The 18,783-nt window shown below is 38.1% G+C and overlaps 1 protein-coding gene across 1 annotated transcript in view; it reads right to left on the bottom strand.

Annotated features, from left to right (window-relative positions):
- Positions 1 to 682: 682 nt before the first annotated feature.
- The window catches only part of LOC108717424 (laminin subunit alpha-4-like), a 103,622-nt gene continuing 85,521 nt past the window's right edge, over positions 683 to 18,783 (bottom strand). Inside the window, 8 exon segments of the mRNA XM_041564625.1 lie at positions 683 to 891; positions 3,555 to 3,685; positions 4,950 to 5,109; positions 7,491 to 7,583; positions 7,585 to 7,665; positions 15,638 to 15,827; positions 16,831 to 17,018; positions 17,739 to 17,892. Of these exon segments, the coding sequence (XP_041420559.1) occupies positions 868 to 891; positions 3,555 to 3,685; positions 4,950 to 5,109; positions 7,491 to 7,583; positions 7,585 to 7,665; positions 15,638 to 15,827; positions 16,831 to 17,018; positions 17,739 to 17,892 (1,021 nt within the window). The 3' untranslated portion in view covers positions 683 to 867.

The following is an 18,783-nucleotide window of genomic DNA, read 5'->3' as shown; positions in this document are numbered from 1 at the left end:
GGGCGCTGTGTGATATTGCCATCACTGTTAATCCTTCATATAACCAACAGAGGGCGCTGTGTGATATTGCAGTCACTGTTATTCTTTAATATAACCAACAGAGGGCGTGTGTGATATTGCAGTCACTGTTATTCTTTCATATAACCAACAGAGGGTGCTGTGTGATATTGCAGTCACTGTTATTCTTTCATATAACCAACAGAGGGTGCACTGTTATTCTTTCATATAACCAACAGAGGGTGCTGTGTGATTTTGCAGTCACTGTTATTTTTTCATATAACCAACAAAGGGCGCACTGTTATTCTTTCATATAACCAACAGAGGGTGCTGTGTGATATTGCAGTCACTGTTATTCTTTCATATAACCAACAGATGGCGCTGTGTGATATTGCAGTCACTGTTATTCTTTCATATAACCAACAGAGGGCGCACTGTTATTCTTTCATATAACCAACAGAGAGCATTGTGGGATATTGCAGTCTCTCCCCAAGTGATCTGTTGGTATAGGAATGATTAAAAGTGACTGCAATCTCAGCTACTGCCCGCTGACCCGAGTATAAGCCGAGGTAGACTTTTTCAGCACATTTTGGATGCTGAAAAACTCGGCTTATACTCGAGTATATACGGTATACATCTGGAATGTTATATTTCATAGGCCTGTAAGACTGTCATTCCTATATTTAGATACATTAAACCAACATTCATTTAGAAATCATTTATTATGAATATGTAACAGCATGGACAACTAAGCTGCAGGGCATGAATTGATGCTCACTGCCCCACTGACAAGAGATGCTTTATTAAAGCTTACAGGATGTTGATCTATCACAAAGTTACGGATACAGCCAGTAAAAGAGTTGCGTGTAGTCAGTGTAGGTCCCAGTAAAGAAGCTAAAAACAGAAAGAACATGAAATATAATAATTGTTAGTGTCTGTATGAAGGTTTTGGAATTGGTCCCCTTTAAGCACTCAGGGTAAAAGTAGCTATTCACATAACATTGTCAAGGAAGCTATGCAAATATATTTTCATTAGATTTTCACAGAAAGGCACATTTACCTTCACATTTGTTTTTAAGTTTAAATCAACATTAGACAGTGGGACTCATTTATAAACACTGGGCATATTTGCCCATGGGCAGTTACCCATAGCAACCAATCAGTTGTTGGCTTTTTTCAGACACGGGCAAATTTGCCAAGTGTTGATAAATGATCCGCATTGGACTGCTTTAAGGGATGGTAATGTTCAGCGGTAGCACTGGTGTATAATACTCTAATGAAGTTTGTCTAAAAAAAATGAGCATTGCATTAAAATGAATGTAATTCAAGGATATTGACAAGGTCTATAATGAATTATTCAAGTTTTTTTTTGAGCGACTTTCATTAATGTTTCATAGAAAAAAAGATTAAAAGGAATTGTTCTGTGCAAAAATAGAAACTGGGTAAATAGATAGGCTGTGCAAAGCAAAAAAGGTTTTTAATATAGTTAGTTAGCCAAAAATGTAATGTATAAAGACGGGAGTGACTGGATATCTAACATAATAGCCAGAACACTACTTCCTGCTTTTCAGCTCTCTTGGTTTACACTGACTGGTTACCCTGGTTACCAGGCAGTAACCAATCAGTGACTTGAGGGGGGGCCACATGGGTCATATCTGTTGCTTTTGAATCTGAGCTGAATGCTGAGGATCAATTGCAAACTCACTGAAACACTGTACCATGTGGCCCCCCTTCAAGTTGCTGACTAGCTCAGAGTTATAGAGCTACACCTACAGTGTTGTAGGGTTGTATCTGAATTGAGCAGCTATTTTACTACATCGCTTACTACATTTTATTCAGCAGAACAAACATTTACTATGGACTTGAGTTGCCCCATTAATGCAGGATGGCTCTAATTCTATGAGCTTCACAGCAGCATACCTCTCTTCATATACATTTCCCACATCAAAGCCTTGGAGCTAAATGAGTACAATGAACACACAATATTATTTGATATGTTAAAGAGAACCACTTCACAATGAGTGCTGCCCTACTGATAACATTTATTTTTTTATGTATTCTATAATAAAGTAGTAACTCTATAATAAAGAATTAAAGCAGACCATACACAGAACAGCATTAGCTTTTTTATTGTCCTATTTATGGTGTCAAGATCATATTATGCCAAACCAGTATCGTGTAGGTTTCAGAATCTCATCAGATAAGGACTTCACAAATTTCTGCATAGGATCTAATTGCATTCCAACATTGAAACAAACCTATATGGCCCTGCACCCAAGTTGCTGAATCAAGCAAATATGTCCTTATTTGCCAATCTGACTAGCTTTATTTATAATGTATCTTGGGTACATGTCTTGTACAATTATATATGGTAATGAAATGAAACTGATAGCATCTGGGTTTCTGGTAGGTATTATTTTTTATATTAAGCAGGATGCTGCAAAGTAAGCAGGATGCTGCAAAGTTAATGGCCCAGAAAGAATATCCAACCCACTTTACAGAAATTTACCTGGGACACCTCCAACAAACACAGGCTCTTTCAGATCTACCACCTTGGTATTAATGGGGCCGACCACATGGTTTATCTCAGAATCCACATCCAGTTGTACTAGGTTTCCATCTCTTAATCCTACTTTTTTTTTTATTTAAGTGATAAAAGACTTCTGAAAGGTATTCTGCACTATGCAGCATGCAATCATCTCAAAGTAAAATCCATATTTCTGCATATAACATGAAATAATACGGTGCACAAAAAAGTATAAATATCTCGGGAAAATTCCTGTACTGGCACTTGGGAAAATTCCTGTACTGGCATAGAGATACAAATATTTTTAATATTGGTTCACATACAATACTTTAGCTCCTGCGTACATATATTAAATAACATTAACAAAAAATCAGTTTATACATGAAGTTTTGGTAAAAACTAGCAGCTGTATCCAGAACTAGGGACTTATAAATACATTTATTTGCATTCCATTCCAAATAAAGTAATAACATATAGGGGGTTATTTATCAAAGTCCGAATTTATCTCATTATTGCTATTAAAAAAGTCGGACCAACAAAGAATGACCTTATTTATCATAAAAAAAGCTCGCTAAAATCTGTTTGGGCAGAAAAATAAAACCCCCCCCCAAAAACGGGATAAAAAAAAAGTAAAAAAAAAAAAAGTTAGATTTTCCGAAACTCGGCGCGGACCATGATATATAAATTGGACCATTGCCATTGACTTCTACAGTACCCCGACAGATGATGGCAGATACTCGGATTCTGACTTCCTTGGGGTATAGTAAATTCCGAAAAATTTGTGATATTTTTTTCACTAAAAATTCTGATTCTATACTAAAAAAAACCCCACAAATCTTTCAGGTTTTTGGCATTCAGAGTTTAGTAAACAACCCCCTAAATGTTATCAGTGTCTATCCAAGTCTTCTTAACAGATTCCCGTGTCTAGATAGAGCTATTTATTGATTGATCAGTATGTTGGTGGAAATTTAAAGTATATGCTTTCTCTGTACAATTAACCAAATAAAGAGGCATCTTATATTTTGCCTACCTGTCCCTGCTTCATGTGCAAATTCAAATACTCTCCATTCACATTTTGAAAGTGAATCAAAATTCCAGTGTTATTTCGTGGCCGGACTTCAAGGGCAAACTCAAATGTTAACCCAGTACTGAAGGAGTCATCTACAAGAGAGAAAGATAAAGTAATCATTCAAATGGCTGTTAGAAAGTCTAACATTCTGCTGTGCTTGATCATTCAGCAAATATTGAAGGCACCATTTACCTTGTAAACAGAATAATAATGTTACACTTGACAAATGTAATTTGAGGAACAGCCTTATATTCTGCCTTTATCTCTTGCTGATATCATATCTACTGCCTAAGCTAAGATTCAATATTCAGATATATGTGGTGTTTGCTCCAAAAGTTTGCACCACCTTCAAGCAGGTGTTAATGGTTTGCAATGCGCATTTAAGATTTGCAATGAAATAAATGCCTAATGAAGAATAATGCATTGCGACGTGAATTTAAATTCACAAATTTGTTCTCTTAGTAAATTGTATTATATTTCCCCCATAGTGGATGAAAATGTGCTAAAATGACATAATTACACGTCACTGAAGCGAGACTATATTAATGATGTGAACTACTCACTTCTTCCCTAAATTATTATCAATTATTAGTTGATCAATTTATGGGGATGCACCCAATCCACTATTTTGGATTCGGCCGAACCTCCGAATCCTTCACGAAGGATCCAGCCGAATACCGAACCGAATCCTAATTTGCACATGCAAATAAGGGGTGGGAAAGGGAAAACATTTTTTTACTTCCTTGTTTTGTGACAAAAATTCACGCGATTTCCCTCTCTGCCCCTAATTTGCAAATGCAAATTAGGATTCGGTTCGGCCAGACAGAAGGATTCGGCCGAACCTGGATTCGGTGCATCCCTATCAATTTATCTCTTAAACTGATTTTAGATGAATGATATTAGTTGATCAATTTATTTATTAATTTTTTTTTTAGAATAATTTATTAAGCACTTGTCTCGTTTGAATCACCTTGGTGAACTACACTAATGAAAGTATCTAAAGCTGATCTTCCTGTTGGTTAAAGGAAAAGCTGTGTATCATTTTTCTACTAAACACAAGTGTACTTTATAATTGATATTCCAATAAGAGAGCTTATTTTTCTTTTCAGTGACTGACATTCATGTGGTTGTTTCTATTTGCTATTTTGAAAACGTTGTCTTGTGCAGGCAATTAAAATATATTCATGTTCACAGACAGCTGAAGTATTAGAGGGTTCTTTCAGTATATCATTCCTGCATGATATTTTACTTGTCGGTGTTGATTCATGTGTTTCTGTCAAACAAACACTTTTGTCCAGACATTCACGATGGGGCATTGATGGTATGTAACAATGTTTTCATTCAGTAGTTCATTACCAAGAATCACATATCCTCCTTCTGATGAAATGTAGGTTCCAGATTCCATGGGGCCTTCAAAACAAGGTGTTACACTGAATGTCTGGGAAGGTGACGTCAAAGACCTTCCATTCATCTGCAAATTGCTAAGGCAGCCACTGAAACTGTACGCTGAGTTGATCTAAGGAAATTAGAGAATTGGGAATAAACTAAACATTTTGGTAGAAAAGCAGCATATTTATAAAGGTCATATTTATAGATCTTATATAATTACCCAAATAGCCACATGTCTTTACAGCACTGGCTAACTGATAGCACTAGCTGATATCAAACAGTATCGATGAAAATTATGAATTCGTCAATGACGCCCACTTAGTTTCTTAGCACACTCTCACAAATAACTGCAACAACTGGATCTCTTGCCAAGGATTCAACCTGATCTCTTGCCAAGGATTCTAGCTAGTTTTTCTATAGTAATTACATTGTCACTCAAGTTAGTCTTAAAATGTAATGTTGAAAAGGCAAGTAAGAATGAAAACCAAGCAAAATCACTGTACAATTGCAGAGTAGTTATGATACATCATAACAGAACTCTAATCCTGTGGTGAAACCAACAGGTAGTGTCTCCATATAGGGAACCGTGTACTCTCTGTTGTAAAAGAGATGTTTATAAAAGTTACCAAGGAGTTCGGTGACCATAGAGATACAAAAGAACAAAGGACAAGAGAAACTCCAAGATAACTCATAATATTCTGAAATTTTACAGCAGGAGGTACATTATTTTTGATGCAGGTTTTCTCAAGTGCCAATTCTAACTATTGATAAGCATTTTTTAATAGGCTATTGATAGCTTCTTTATATTATAACTGCTATAAATACACATTTTTGTGTTTTATTTCCAGTGGTAATACTGTAATGCATGGTATAAATATTATATATTATATATATCATGGAAAATTAAAATGACCGGTGTTTACTTAAAAAGAGATGCTACATAAAACTGCAGTATCTGCAGTGGTAGCTTGGTCCCCTTTATTTTAAAATCAAAATTTATTGGATTTTTCATGGTTATAAAACCGAACAATCATGGCAAGAGTGAGAAGCTAGTATTATTTATTATTCAACAGTTGCTGTAGTGAAAAATTCTGTTTGCTCCAAATACTTCATGGATTCCAGTATTTATGCAGTCATAAAGCCTGTTACTCACAGTGATCTGGCTTAATTCAGAAACCTGTGAAATGAGACAATTACTCGTGATTAAGCTGGATCACCGTCATAGGTTTTACTTGCAGCGATCATAATGTCATACTATGTAAAGATTTATCGCCAAGCGTATTGCAGATTTAACACGGGTAACAAATCTCCCCATGTGCCATGGCCCTAAGTGTTATAAAAGGAGAACTAAAGCCTAACTAAAAAAGTAGGCTAGAAATGTTGTGCATTATGTTTCTGCTGATTCACTGCACATGCTCTGTGCTGCTGTCACTTACTGAGCTTAGGGACCGACTCAAAATATATGATACGCAAAGAATATAAATGCATCAGCTTATATTGCAGACCAAACTCATATTCTGCTTGATAATTTGTGACAACCCCTAAGTTTAGCTTCTCAGCAGCTGCTCAGAGCCCACTGAGCATGTGAGTGTTTCCAAAATATTGACCCCCAATGATAAGTTTGAAGTCCTGGATCATTGCTACTATTAAGAAGCTGGCTTAAGAAGCTGTTTAGGCTAGTGCATATGTAAAATATGTCATTTTAAGCCACATTCATTTTTAAGGTTTAGTTCTCCTTTAATGACAGATCAGACCTTTACATTGAGAATGATATTGTTTCAACAACTAACAGCAGAATTGTCCCTCACCTTGTTGATCTGTACTATGGAAAGTCTTTTTTTTCCCATCAATCTTACAAATGTTTCTAAGATTAATAAATAATCATCATAATATCACATTGGAGTAATAACAACTCTTCCCTGTGATACTTTAAAGACTTCCCTGATGTGCAGATTTTTCAGTGAAAAAGCACATTTTACCTCTCAATCTTACTTTGCATTTTATTGGAATACTGTAAGTCTCTTTAACCAAAGCAAATAGTACTCAACAAATCTATTGTTTATTACTGTTCAAAACCATTTATCAAGGAAATGCTAGCTTTGCATAGGTCACTGGACAAGTCAACTGCAGCTCTGCAATTAAACTTATTCTAGGAGATAGTGGGGAACTTGGTGGAGTGATAGTATCACCTAATTATTAGAATTGTATAATAAGAGTTAGAAACTATTGGGCTAATGCCAGACAGGGGTAATTCTTGGCCTCATTGACGATAATTAACCCCAACACTGGCATCTGCCTTCTTCTGTGACTGCACTTGGAGCAACTGTGTCTTTGGCCAGGGCACATGGAGAATATTTCGGCAACAAACTGGATACATGTGCTGAAATCCACTCCGTGTTCTTGCACCCAGCCTGACACAGTGCCATTAGCCTTATGTTGGCTCATTATTTATTCTGCAGTATATTGTTACCCTTGGTTGTAGCAATAATAAAAAGTACATGTCTATACCTGAACATTTTTGATTGCTTTTCCTGGTGCTACACCTCCTAGATAGAGTGGAGTATCCACAGTCCACATAACATCACACAGTCCACATAACATCAGCAGCAGAAATACTGTCTTCTAATACCCGGAGCCCATTAATGATTAATCTTCCTTTGTTCTTTTCCCGGATGCATAACACCTACAACAGGAGCAGAAGCAAACATCTCATTATGAATAAAATAATAAATACCATATCAATGCAGAAGTTGTAGTGCCGTATAACACTTTGAAAGTAAAATTTCTGTATGCAGTTGAGTGCATTCATTTATTCTCAAAACATATTACAAGTATAGAATCCCTTATCCGGAAACTCATTATCTAGAAAGCTCTGAATTGGGGGAATAGACTCCTTTTTGATTAAATCTTTCGAATTTTTAAAAATGATTTCCCTTTTCTCTGTAAAAATTAGGGATGCACCAAATCCAGGATTCGGCCTTTTTCAGCAGGATCGGCCGAATCCTTCTGCCCAGCCGAACCGAATCCTAATTTGCATATGCAAATTAGGGGTAGGGAGGGAAATCTCGTGACTTTTTGTCACAAAACAAGGAAGTAAAAAATGTTTTCCCATTCCCACCCCTAATTAGCATATGCAAATTAGGGTTCGGATTCGGTTTTCGGCTGAATCTTTCGCGAAGGATTCGGCCGAATCCAAATTAGTGGATTCGGAGCATCCCTAGTAAAAATAAATCAACACCATGTACTTGATGATAACTAAGCTGCATGAATCCATATTGATGGAAAAACAATCCTATTTGGTTTATTTAATATTTATATTATTTTCATCAGATTTAAGATGGTTATCCAAATTATAGAAAGACCCCCTATCATGAATACTCCATGTCCCAAGGATTCCAGATCCTATACCAGTAGTAACCATATGAAAAAAAAAAATATTATAAATATGCGTTTGAAATATGTTTCATTGTCTTATTGATAAAAAAACCTCTTAATATTATAACAAATATAAACAAACACATACAAAAAATGGTCTGGTTCTAAAACACAATGATATAGTTTGCAGGGGCACTGGACATTTATTTAATTAGAGTTCACCTCTGAAAACCCCACTTTCTATTTATTCCTATAGGATTTTTAAAAGCAGATTTATGAAATGGTTGCACCGTTACCAAATCTAGGTTGTTTAAATCATGGCCCCAATCTCCTCTCTATTTAGATATCAAACAAACAATGTACCGTAAGTGATTTCTAAGAAAAAGACGGTTCAATGTTTTTTTATGTACCAGATTCCAAGAGGGTTATTTACTAAAACTCATTTTTTTCTCATATTATACCATAAACAAACTCAACCTAACTCCCATCCCCAAATTTGGCTAATTTACTAAGTATTAAACACAAAAAATCTGATAATAAAAAAACCTCATAAAATTCAAGTTTTTATGAATATCTCAAATCTTTTGAGTTTAAATGATTAAATACCTTTAATTTATCGAGTTTTTGAGTGAAAACCAGCATCAAACACCTTTAAAACTCCCAACATTTGTGAAGGTTAAAAACATCTTCAAATGGTTAAAGGGACAGCGGCCGTTGACTTTTAAATGATTTTGACAGGTTTTAAGTGGAGTATTTTTGGATTTGGATTTTTAGCAGCTTTAGGGCATAATTAATCTCTAAAAATCAGAGTTTTTTTTAGTGAAAAAACTCAGATTTTTGGAGGAAAAAATGAGTTTTAATAAATAATCCCCAAAGAATTAAAGCATAATTTTCAGTAGTAGACTTATTATCTAAGATTCATGGCAATGATACAAATTGTACAGCAGTTACAGCGGCCCACCTTTAAGCATGTAATCATGAAGTACGGTTAGTTAAAAATAGAGAAAATTGGGCTTGTTTATCAAAAATTTAATTTGTGAGGTTTTTTCTACTTCGAAAAAACTCACAATTTAAAAAAATTGTTTTGCTTATTTCCGAAAAAATCTGAATGTAAAAAACTTGATTGAATATAATTATAAACAAACTAGAAATAACAAAAATTTTGTCTTACCTGAAATTTTCATTTTCTTTAGTCCGTAGGCAGCACACACAATGGGTTAAATCCCCGCTCCCAACCTGGTAGGACAGAATATCAAGTAATTAGAATAAATAGGTTCAGGCAGCCTGCCCCCCCTGTGTTATTTTTCAAGCTACTTCCAAAGAAACCAAGAACCACATATGCTTCAAGAAAATTTTATTTAGGGAGGGAAAATTGTGCTGCCTACGGACTAAAGAAAATGAAAATTTCAGGTAAGACTAAATTTTTGTTTTTCTTTACGTCCTACGGCAGCACACACAATGGGAATTAGCAAGCTAACTCCAAAACAAAAAAAGAGGAGGGTTAAGCATTGATCGCTGACTCCAGAATTCTGCTGCCAAAAGCTGCATCCTGAGAGGCTGCCACATCCAACTTGTAGAACTTTGCAAAGGTGTGGAGATTTGACCACGTAGCTGCTCTACAAATTTCTGCTATCTCCACGAAGGACTTCTCTGCCCAAGAGGTAGAAACCGCTCTTGTCGAGTGTGCTCTCAAATTCTGAGGCATATCCTTTCCAGCTAACTCGTATGCTACAGAGATAGCTTTCTTTACCCAAGCTGCTATAGTCGTCTTGGATGCCTTCAATCCCTCTCTGTTCCCAGCAAATGCCACAAAGAGGTTTTCTGATTACTGGTTTGGTTCTCTGAATGTACATGGAGAGACATCTGTGAACATCCAAAAATTGCAGTTTTTCTTCACTCTCATCTACAGGAGATTTGCTAAAGGCCGGAAGAATAATCTGAGCATTAACATTCTTCCAGGCTGTCACCTTTGGAGAAAAGAATGGCAACGTCTTCATAATTACTTTCTCCGGAAAAAATGTAGTATAAGGAGGATGAGCTGATAGCGCCTGCAACTCCCCCAACCTTCTAGCAGATGTAATCGCTACCAGAAAGGAGGTCTTCCAGAACAAAAACTTCATTGGAATATCAGAAATCGGTTCAAAGGGATCTTGGCAGAGAGCTTCTAACACAATATTTAAATCCCATGGAGGGATTAATGTTGACACTCTGGGCCTCAACTTTTGAGAAGCTTTAAAGAAACGTCTGACCAGAGGAAGAGAAGCCAAACTCTTGTGTAACATTGCTGACAGGGCTGACACATGCACCTTAAGAGTATTAGGGCTCAGTCCATTATCAAAACCTTCCTGCAGGAATTGAAGAAACTGAGCTGTGGAACAAGCTTTAGGGTTGTAATGTTTCTCCGCACACCGACTCTTGAAAATTCTCCAAACTCTAGAGTAAACTCTTGAAGTAGAAGGCTTCCTTGAAGATAAAAGAGTCTTAACCACTTCTGCGGATAATCCCTGATCTACTAAAAATTCCCTGTCAGGATCCAAGCTGTCAGGTTCCACCAGGATGGATTCGGATGTTTCCACCGATCTTGTATCAGAAGATCTTCTCTGATAGGGAGTCTCCAAAACTGGCCCCTGGACAATTCCATCAGATCCGAGAACCAAGACCTCTTCGGCCAAAATGGAGCAATCATTATCACCGATGCCCTGTCCCACCTCACTTTCTGTAACACCTTCTGGATCATTGGTAGAGGAGGAAAAATGTATCCCAGCTGAAAGGACCAAGGGATCGACATGGCGTCCAGATAAGAGGGGTTGTCTGATATTTTCAGGGAACAAAAGATTTGGACCTTCCTGTTCCGGCGTGTGGCCATAAGGTCTATCTGGGGAAGGCCCCATCTTTGAACTAACTGCTCGAAAACTTGAGGATGTAACTCCCACTCCCCTTGATTTAAGGAGTTCCTGCTCAAAGCATCCGCCAGGGTGTTGTCCACCCCCTTGATATGTACTGATCTCAAGAGAAGTAGATTGCTCTCCGCCCAAGACATAATCCTCTGGCATTCTCTCATCAGCAGGGGAGCTCTGGTCCCCCCTTGACGATTCAGATAAGACACTGTAGTTACATTGTCCGACTGGACCATCACCTCTCGGTTCCTCAATAAGTGTTTGAACTTCAAAAGAGCCAGACGCACTGCTCTCAACTCCCTGAAATTCGAGGATTGATTCTTCTCCCAAGGAGACCATTGACCTTGTACAATCTGATCTAATAGATGGGCCCCCCAACCCCATGCTGAAGCATCTGTTGTTATTAGAACAAAGTTCGGGGCCCTGAAAGACCTTCCTTGAGAGAGGGATCGAGGCCGCAACCACCACTTCAGCTCTCTCTTTAGACTGAGGGAGACCCTGAAACTCTTGTCCAGAGAATTCACATCCTTGTTCCACTGAAGAAGAATATCTTGTTGCAGGGGACGCATATGAGCTTTCGCCCACGGGACTGCCTCTATCGCTGCCATCATTAGTCCTAAGACCTTCATCGCTTGACGAAGAGAAATCCTCTTGCTCTGTATGAGCTTCTTTATCTCGGTTACTAGAGACCCTCTTTTCTCTTGTGGAAGGAAGACTTTCATCTCCACAGAATCCAAGTTCAGACCTAAGAACCTGACTGAGGTAGAAGGCAGCAAGCTGGATTTTTTCCTGTTTATAATCCAACCATGGCTGGTCAGAACAGATAGAGCCAGTTCCTGATGTAAACTCATTACAGGGAGAGTAGGAGCCTTGAGCAGCCAATCGTCTAGGTACGGAATGACGAATAGACCTTTTTCTCTTAAGAAAGCTGCCAACACCACAATGACCTTGGTAAAGACCCTTGGGGCCGAAGATATCCCAAAGGGAAGGGCTTTGAACTGAAGATGGTGGAGAGTTGAATTCAGATAGACAGCCATTCTGAGAAATCTCCTGCTGTCTGGATGGATTGGAATGTGAAGGTAGGCGTCCTTCAGATCTAGCGTAATCATAACATCCCCTTCCTGGATAATACTTATGGCAGACCTTACTGTCTCCATTCTGAATCTTTCTTGTTTGATGAACTGATTGAGAAAGCTTAGATCTATAATCAGCCGAAACTGACCGTCTGGCTTCGGCACTAGAAAAACCCGGGAATAAACTCCTCTTCGAATTTCTGAAGTGGGAACCGGCTCGACCACCTTTTTTTCCAGAAAGTCCAAAATTGCTGTCTCTACAGCTTTCTGCTTCACTGGATTCTGAAGAACTTGATTTACACAAAATCTTTGAATAGGAGGGGACTGAAAAGCAATGAAATAACCGTCTTTTATAATACTCAAGACCCAAGAGTCTCTTGTTGTATTCTGCCAAATAGGAAGAAAAAAGGACAGCCTTCCGCCTACTTCCTCCTGACTTCTGGCGTCAGAATCCCGCAGACTTAGGGAGGGGATTTTCCTTCTTTTGTCCAGTTTCCTTGTTGGGAAATCTGCCACTAAATCTTCCTCTTCTATAATCTCTACCTCTGTCTCTATCTCTGTATCTGTCTCGGTCCCTAAAGGATCCTGTGTAAGACCTGGAGTGAGAGGGAGATTTTCTAGCATAGGGACGAAAAAAGGGTCTCTTCTGAACTTTAGGCTTATCCTGAGGAAGAGTCTTCCCTTTCCCTGAAGCCAAACTATCGATAAGCTTATCTAAGGAAGAACCGAATAATCTGCCGGGTTCAAAGGGCATTGAAATCAGTGCATTCTTTGAGGCCACATCTGCAGACCATGCTTTTAACCATAGAGCTCTCCTTCCTGCTGTAGACAAGGCCATAGCTCTGGCTCCCAATTTGACTGTGTCAACAGCGACATCACAGAGGAAATCTGTAGCCAGCTTGATAGGATAGAGCATGTCCAACAGGTCGTCTCTGGAAGTGCCAGTATCTATCTCCTCCTCCAAGGAGTTTAGCCAGAACTTAAGGGATCTGGAAACTGACACTGCAGCCAATGAAGGTTTACACATATTTGAACCGTTAATATATGATCTTCTTAGGGCACACTCAGCCCTTCGATCCATCTGGTCTTTGATTGCTGATTCTTCCACAGGAATAGTTGTACGTCTTGCTAATCTAGCAACTGGAACATCAACCTTTGGAGGTTCCTCCCATCTCAGCAATTCTTGAGAGTCCAGAGGGAACATAACTTTGAACCTCTTGGAGGAATCCGGCTTCTTACCCGGACATTGCCATTCAGCTTCCATTAGCTGTTTAACAGAAGGATGTATAGGAAACTCGGCAGACTTCTTCCCCGAGAAAAATAAGAGATCCTGCTTCTTTTCCGCATCTGGGACAGAACTCTTCACCCCTATAACCTTCTTAACTTCCTTTATAAGCTTATTTACTTTCTCTACTGGGAAGAGAAAAAATTCCTCCTTAGCAGCTTGAGGAGAGGAAGAGGAAGTAGAGGCAGAAGCATCAGAATCAGCCGAGACATCATGGACACTGGTCGTTGTAGTACGCCTAGAAGGGCCAGGAACAGCTGAGGCTCTAACTTCCTCAAAAGCTTTGGATAACATGCCTTTAAACCATCCCATGAAATCCTCAGGGTTACTAGATGGAATATCCACTGGTTCCTGAGAGCAGGTAACACAAAGGGATCCTGAATTATCTTCAGGCAGAGGCTGATCACAACCAGCACACATAATATGTCTGGATTTCCTCTTTTTCTTTTCAGCTTGAGACATCTAGGAAACAAAATAAATAATTAGTAACAATTACTAATTCATTCAAACCTTACTGGGAGCAGTAGGGAAGAAAGGCTAACACTGTACCTTTAACAGCCCTCAGAATTCAGCAGCCTGGCAGCAACACGCAGACAGGAACTGGAAAAAGCAGGGGAAGAGAAACCTAACATGCAGGTTTATATAAGGCACCAGAAGCCGTCTGCCATACTTACAGCCGATTCTGACTCCATTCAGAACGCTGCCAGATCCCTTGCGCCTGCAGTGACGTCACTCCCGCGCGCCAAGCGCCCAGAGCCGCCAGCTTCCCTCAGCACCTCTCGGCGATCGCGCCAGACTTCCCCCTGCCAAGAAACTCTTGCAGTCGAGTGCATAAGGTACTGATAGCCTAAGGGGGGACTTTACTCCTTCCTTTCACCCCCCCCAGGGTTACCCACGCTAGCGTGGTAACTCCTACGGCCCACAAGTTCCTAAGAACCTGGATCTTCATCTGTATCCTCTCTCCTACCTGGGAAGGACAGAAAAAAACACAGGGGGGGCAGGCTGCCTGAACCTATTTATTCTAATTACTTGATATTCTGTCCTACCAGGTTGGGAGCGGGGATTTAACCCATTGTGTGTGTTGCCGTAGGACGTAAAGAAAATTTGAGTTTATAGGCTTAAAAACTTGAATACCTAGAATGTTTTGAGTTTATAGGCTTTAAAAACTTGAATTTGTAAGTTTACAAACTTGAATTAAAACTCTAAAGCTCAAATTAAAAAAAAAAAGCTTGAATTTTGCCTAGGGCAACTCCAATTGCTTTCTACAAGAACTCGCCAGCTTTTAGATGCCAATTGTTTTTACAATCGAGTTTGCATTTTTGGTTAATGAATACCAGACATTCCAGTTTTTGAAAATATAATTAGAATTTGTGAGTTTTTGTGCAAAAAAATTAGAATCGTGGCAACAATTTAAATTCGAGCCTTGATAAATCACCCCCTATGTGTAAATGTATTGAAGGGGTTGTTCACCTTTAAAATAGCTTTTAGTATGATCTTGAGAGTGATATTTTGAGACAATCTGCAATTGGTGTTAATTTTTTTTGTAATTTTTGAGTTATTAAGCTTTTTATTCAGCAGCTCTCCAGTTTGCAGCAATCTGGTTTCCAGAGTCTAAATTACCCTAGCAACCATGCACTGATTTCAACAAGAGACTGGAATATTAATAGGAAAGGCCTGAATAAAAGATGAGTAATAAAAGTAGCAACAACAATAAATCTGTCGGCTTACAGAGCATTTGGTTTTAGATGGGGTCAGTGACTCAAATTTGGAAGCTGGAAAAAGTCAGAAGAAAATGAAAAATAACTAAAAACTATAAAAAAGAAAAAAACATACGCCAATTGAAAAGTTGCTTAGAATTAGCCATTCTATAACATAATAAAAGTCAAATGAAAGGAGAACCAGTCCTTTAATATCGGGTACTTAGGCATTACAGATTTTTTAATATATAAAATATGGCTTTTTTTGGGCTTTTTAATTTGCACTGGGCCCTGGAAAGGAGTCATTGAGCAATGATCTACAACTTACACTGTGCCACAAGCCATCATTGTACTTCTCTTGAGACGTGATCCGTATCTTTTGCTGGCCATGGTTAAACATGAAAGTGAGTCGGCCATGAGACTGATAAAGAGGAAAACAATTTTATGACTCTCTTTCTGAGACATAGAAGATCATTCCATTGGACGAGTGTGTCTTCAGTCTTACAAACAGTTCAGACCTGCCCAACACAGGAATAGGCTTTTAAATATTCAGTCCAAATGATTCTTTTAAATTGCACAGGGTAATCCAAGCATATGAAACCAAACCACAACAAACATGATTTTTAATTCAGTGAAATAAATAAACAAAATAAAAACAAAATAAACAATAAAAAAGTACACACTGCTGGAACATCCAAGTGATGTTTCAGGCTTTTCTCTGTTGTGTGGTTGGGTGGGCTGTTTTTCCATTATCCACAATGTAATGAGCAGCACATATCAACTTTGAGGGTGAATTTATGGCAAAAGTTTTACAAACATGTTCTGTTTGGTTTACACAAGCAGTACGACAAAAGGAGGCATGTACAATACTCTCTACACATACGTTTGTTCCTTGATCATACTTTAAATTCAAAAGTGAAGGAGAGTGATGATACAGAATAAGAATATCTATTTTAAGTATTTGCTATTTAGAACAAGGATTGCTCTATATACCCTATAGTGCCATATTTCATAGAGAGTGAAAACAATGTAATATTAATTCTTAGAATCTGATCTGTACTATACATATTTAAAAGAAATTTGGAAACATTTGTTATGTTTATTTTCTCTTTCATATAATTACACTGACTTGATCAACTGCAGAAGATTTGTAGGGTAAGAATTGGTAGCCCTGGCCCCAGTTTCAGAGAATCATGCGGCTATCCAGCTGTTGCTGAACTACAACTTTCACTAATGATTGTAATTTTTTTTCTAGAGAACCACAGGTTGCACAATACTGACACAAATACCAAAAAATTTATACACACTGTAATATTATATTCTCACCAATGTCAATCTCTATCTAGGGTTAAAGCACGTCAACCACGGTGGCGTCCAATTTTGGAGCGCCGGCATCCAATTTTTGCGCACTGGGCTAGGCGGCCAAGTGCGGGAGTGTCTGCGGCCAGACGGTTGGGGACCCCTGGGTTGGGGCACTGGAAACAAATTTGATATTGCAGACGTATTATGAAGATTACTTACTTTTCATTGAAGCCATTAGGGATTTGGTTGAATTCCTGACGGCTGTTAGCTATGCCACCATAGAGATGTGCCTGTCTGCCAGCTTTTGGCCTGCTAGAGAGTGAGCACTGGGAGAGTTCTTCTGAGTCTTCTTCCTTTTCTTTGGACCATTTTGCAGCTTCAGACGCTAATTTTTTTTCCATTCCAACCTTTAAAAATAGAAACAGCAATCGGCCACTAAGTCTACATTGTTTAAAAGAACAGTAATACCAAAAAATTAAAGTGTCCTAACATTATAAAAATATCATGCACTGTTGTGCTGCACTGGTACAATTTGTGTGTTTGCTTCAGAAACTCTACTATAGTTTATATAAACCAGCTGTGGTGTAGCCATGGGGGCAGCCATTTAAACTGGAAAAAAGGAGAAAAGGCACAGGTTATACAGCAGATAACAGATACGTTCTATAGTGTAATGTGTATCCTGTGCTTGAATGGCTGCCCCCATGGCTACACAGCAACTTGTTTATATAAACTATAGTTGTTTTTACTGTCTGAAGCAAAATTCCAGTTTTGCCAGTGCAGGGCACAAGTACATTTTTATTATCTTTCCTTTAAAGCACTTTAATGTTGTGGTGTTACTTTTCCTTTAACTACGTACATAATTCATTAACTCATGCAGGGGCATATTTATTAGAGGGTGAAGAGGATGAAATCTGACTCATTCTGGGTTGAAAATATCACTCAAACAAGTTGCATAGCAGTTGATAATACCTCTGAGATGGGTTGATGATAGTCTAATTGCAAAATCACTGTTCACATTTATGCATAGCTATGCAATGAAAGGGACTCAAACAATGTAAGGATACCGTTGAACATGACAGCTAGACTTGCAATTCAGAAAGTAAGATTAGCACCAGTAACAAACTTACACTCTTCTTTAGCTTTCCTTTGTCTTTTTTGGAATTTTTACCATTCTTTTGATACAGAGCAATAGGAGGTGATTCAACTGGACACCCATAAAGAGAAGACTGTACTTTCTCTGTGTATTTCTGAAAATCCTCAACTTCAACATCTTTGTCAACTCTTTAGAATATAAAACATTACAAGAAACACTGTTACTGTATATTCTTCAGAAGAAATCATCTGCAAAAGTATCTAATCTTAAACAAAGAACCCATGTAAACATATTTTACCAACTGACAGAATTCTTACAAAGGAATAAGGAAACTCAAAGGGAGGATCAAATCCAGTGATTGTATCCATTTGTTCCTGTTTTTGTTTAGCATGACCATGTTTCAGTCCAGTAAGGTAAAGAAGATGCAAAGTTATTCAGTCTCTCTCATCCTCACTTCTCAGTCCCACCCAGTCCTGCCTTGCAATAAAAATCAGAATGCCCACACTCGCAAGTCTTGTGTGGAAACAATTGACTGATGTTTTGGCTACAACAATAGCCTTTCTCTTATACTAACTCTACTGCCTCCCCCCTGGTTGTCAAAAGTAGGTATACTAAGCCTCATTACAGATTCTAGAAAATTCTTCAGTGAAAATCATGCCTACTAGCATTTGTCAGCCATCATCTTGCTATCCAACATATTAGGATTATCTTGAAATTTTTGCTTGCCAAAATTATGCTGTAATCAAATTTCAGAAGGGTGCATATAGTGTGTTCAGAGCTACAAAAAATTATTATGTTTTCAAAAACACAATACATTTTCATGTGTATATATAAAGTAGGTGGAATTTTATTGGAGGATACTCATAAATTGACTGGACAACTGGACCTGGAGTATTTGGAAAACTGTTTTATCATGTATTGTTGCTTTAGGAATCCATCTCTATGGTTACTGGACTACAGCTCCCTTCATGCTTGAAACCTTGAATATACTGAAAAAACTGACAGTTGTGGTCCTGCAACATTCGATACAGAGCAATACTACTATTGAAGATATATGTCTCCTTTAAAATTTCACTGAA

The sequence above is a fragment of the Xenopus laevis genome, chromosome 5S (genome assembly GCF_017654675.1).
Source record: "Xenopus laevis strain J_2021 chromosome 5S, Xenopus_laevis_v10.1, whole genome shotgun sequence".
Taxonomy (NCBI): domain Eukaryota; kingdom Metazoa; phylum Chordata; class Amphibia; order Anura; family Pipidae; genus Xenopus; species Xenopus laevis.
This window is presented reverse-complemented; position numbering and strand designations above follow the sequence as displayed.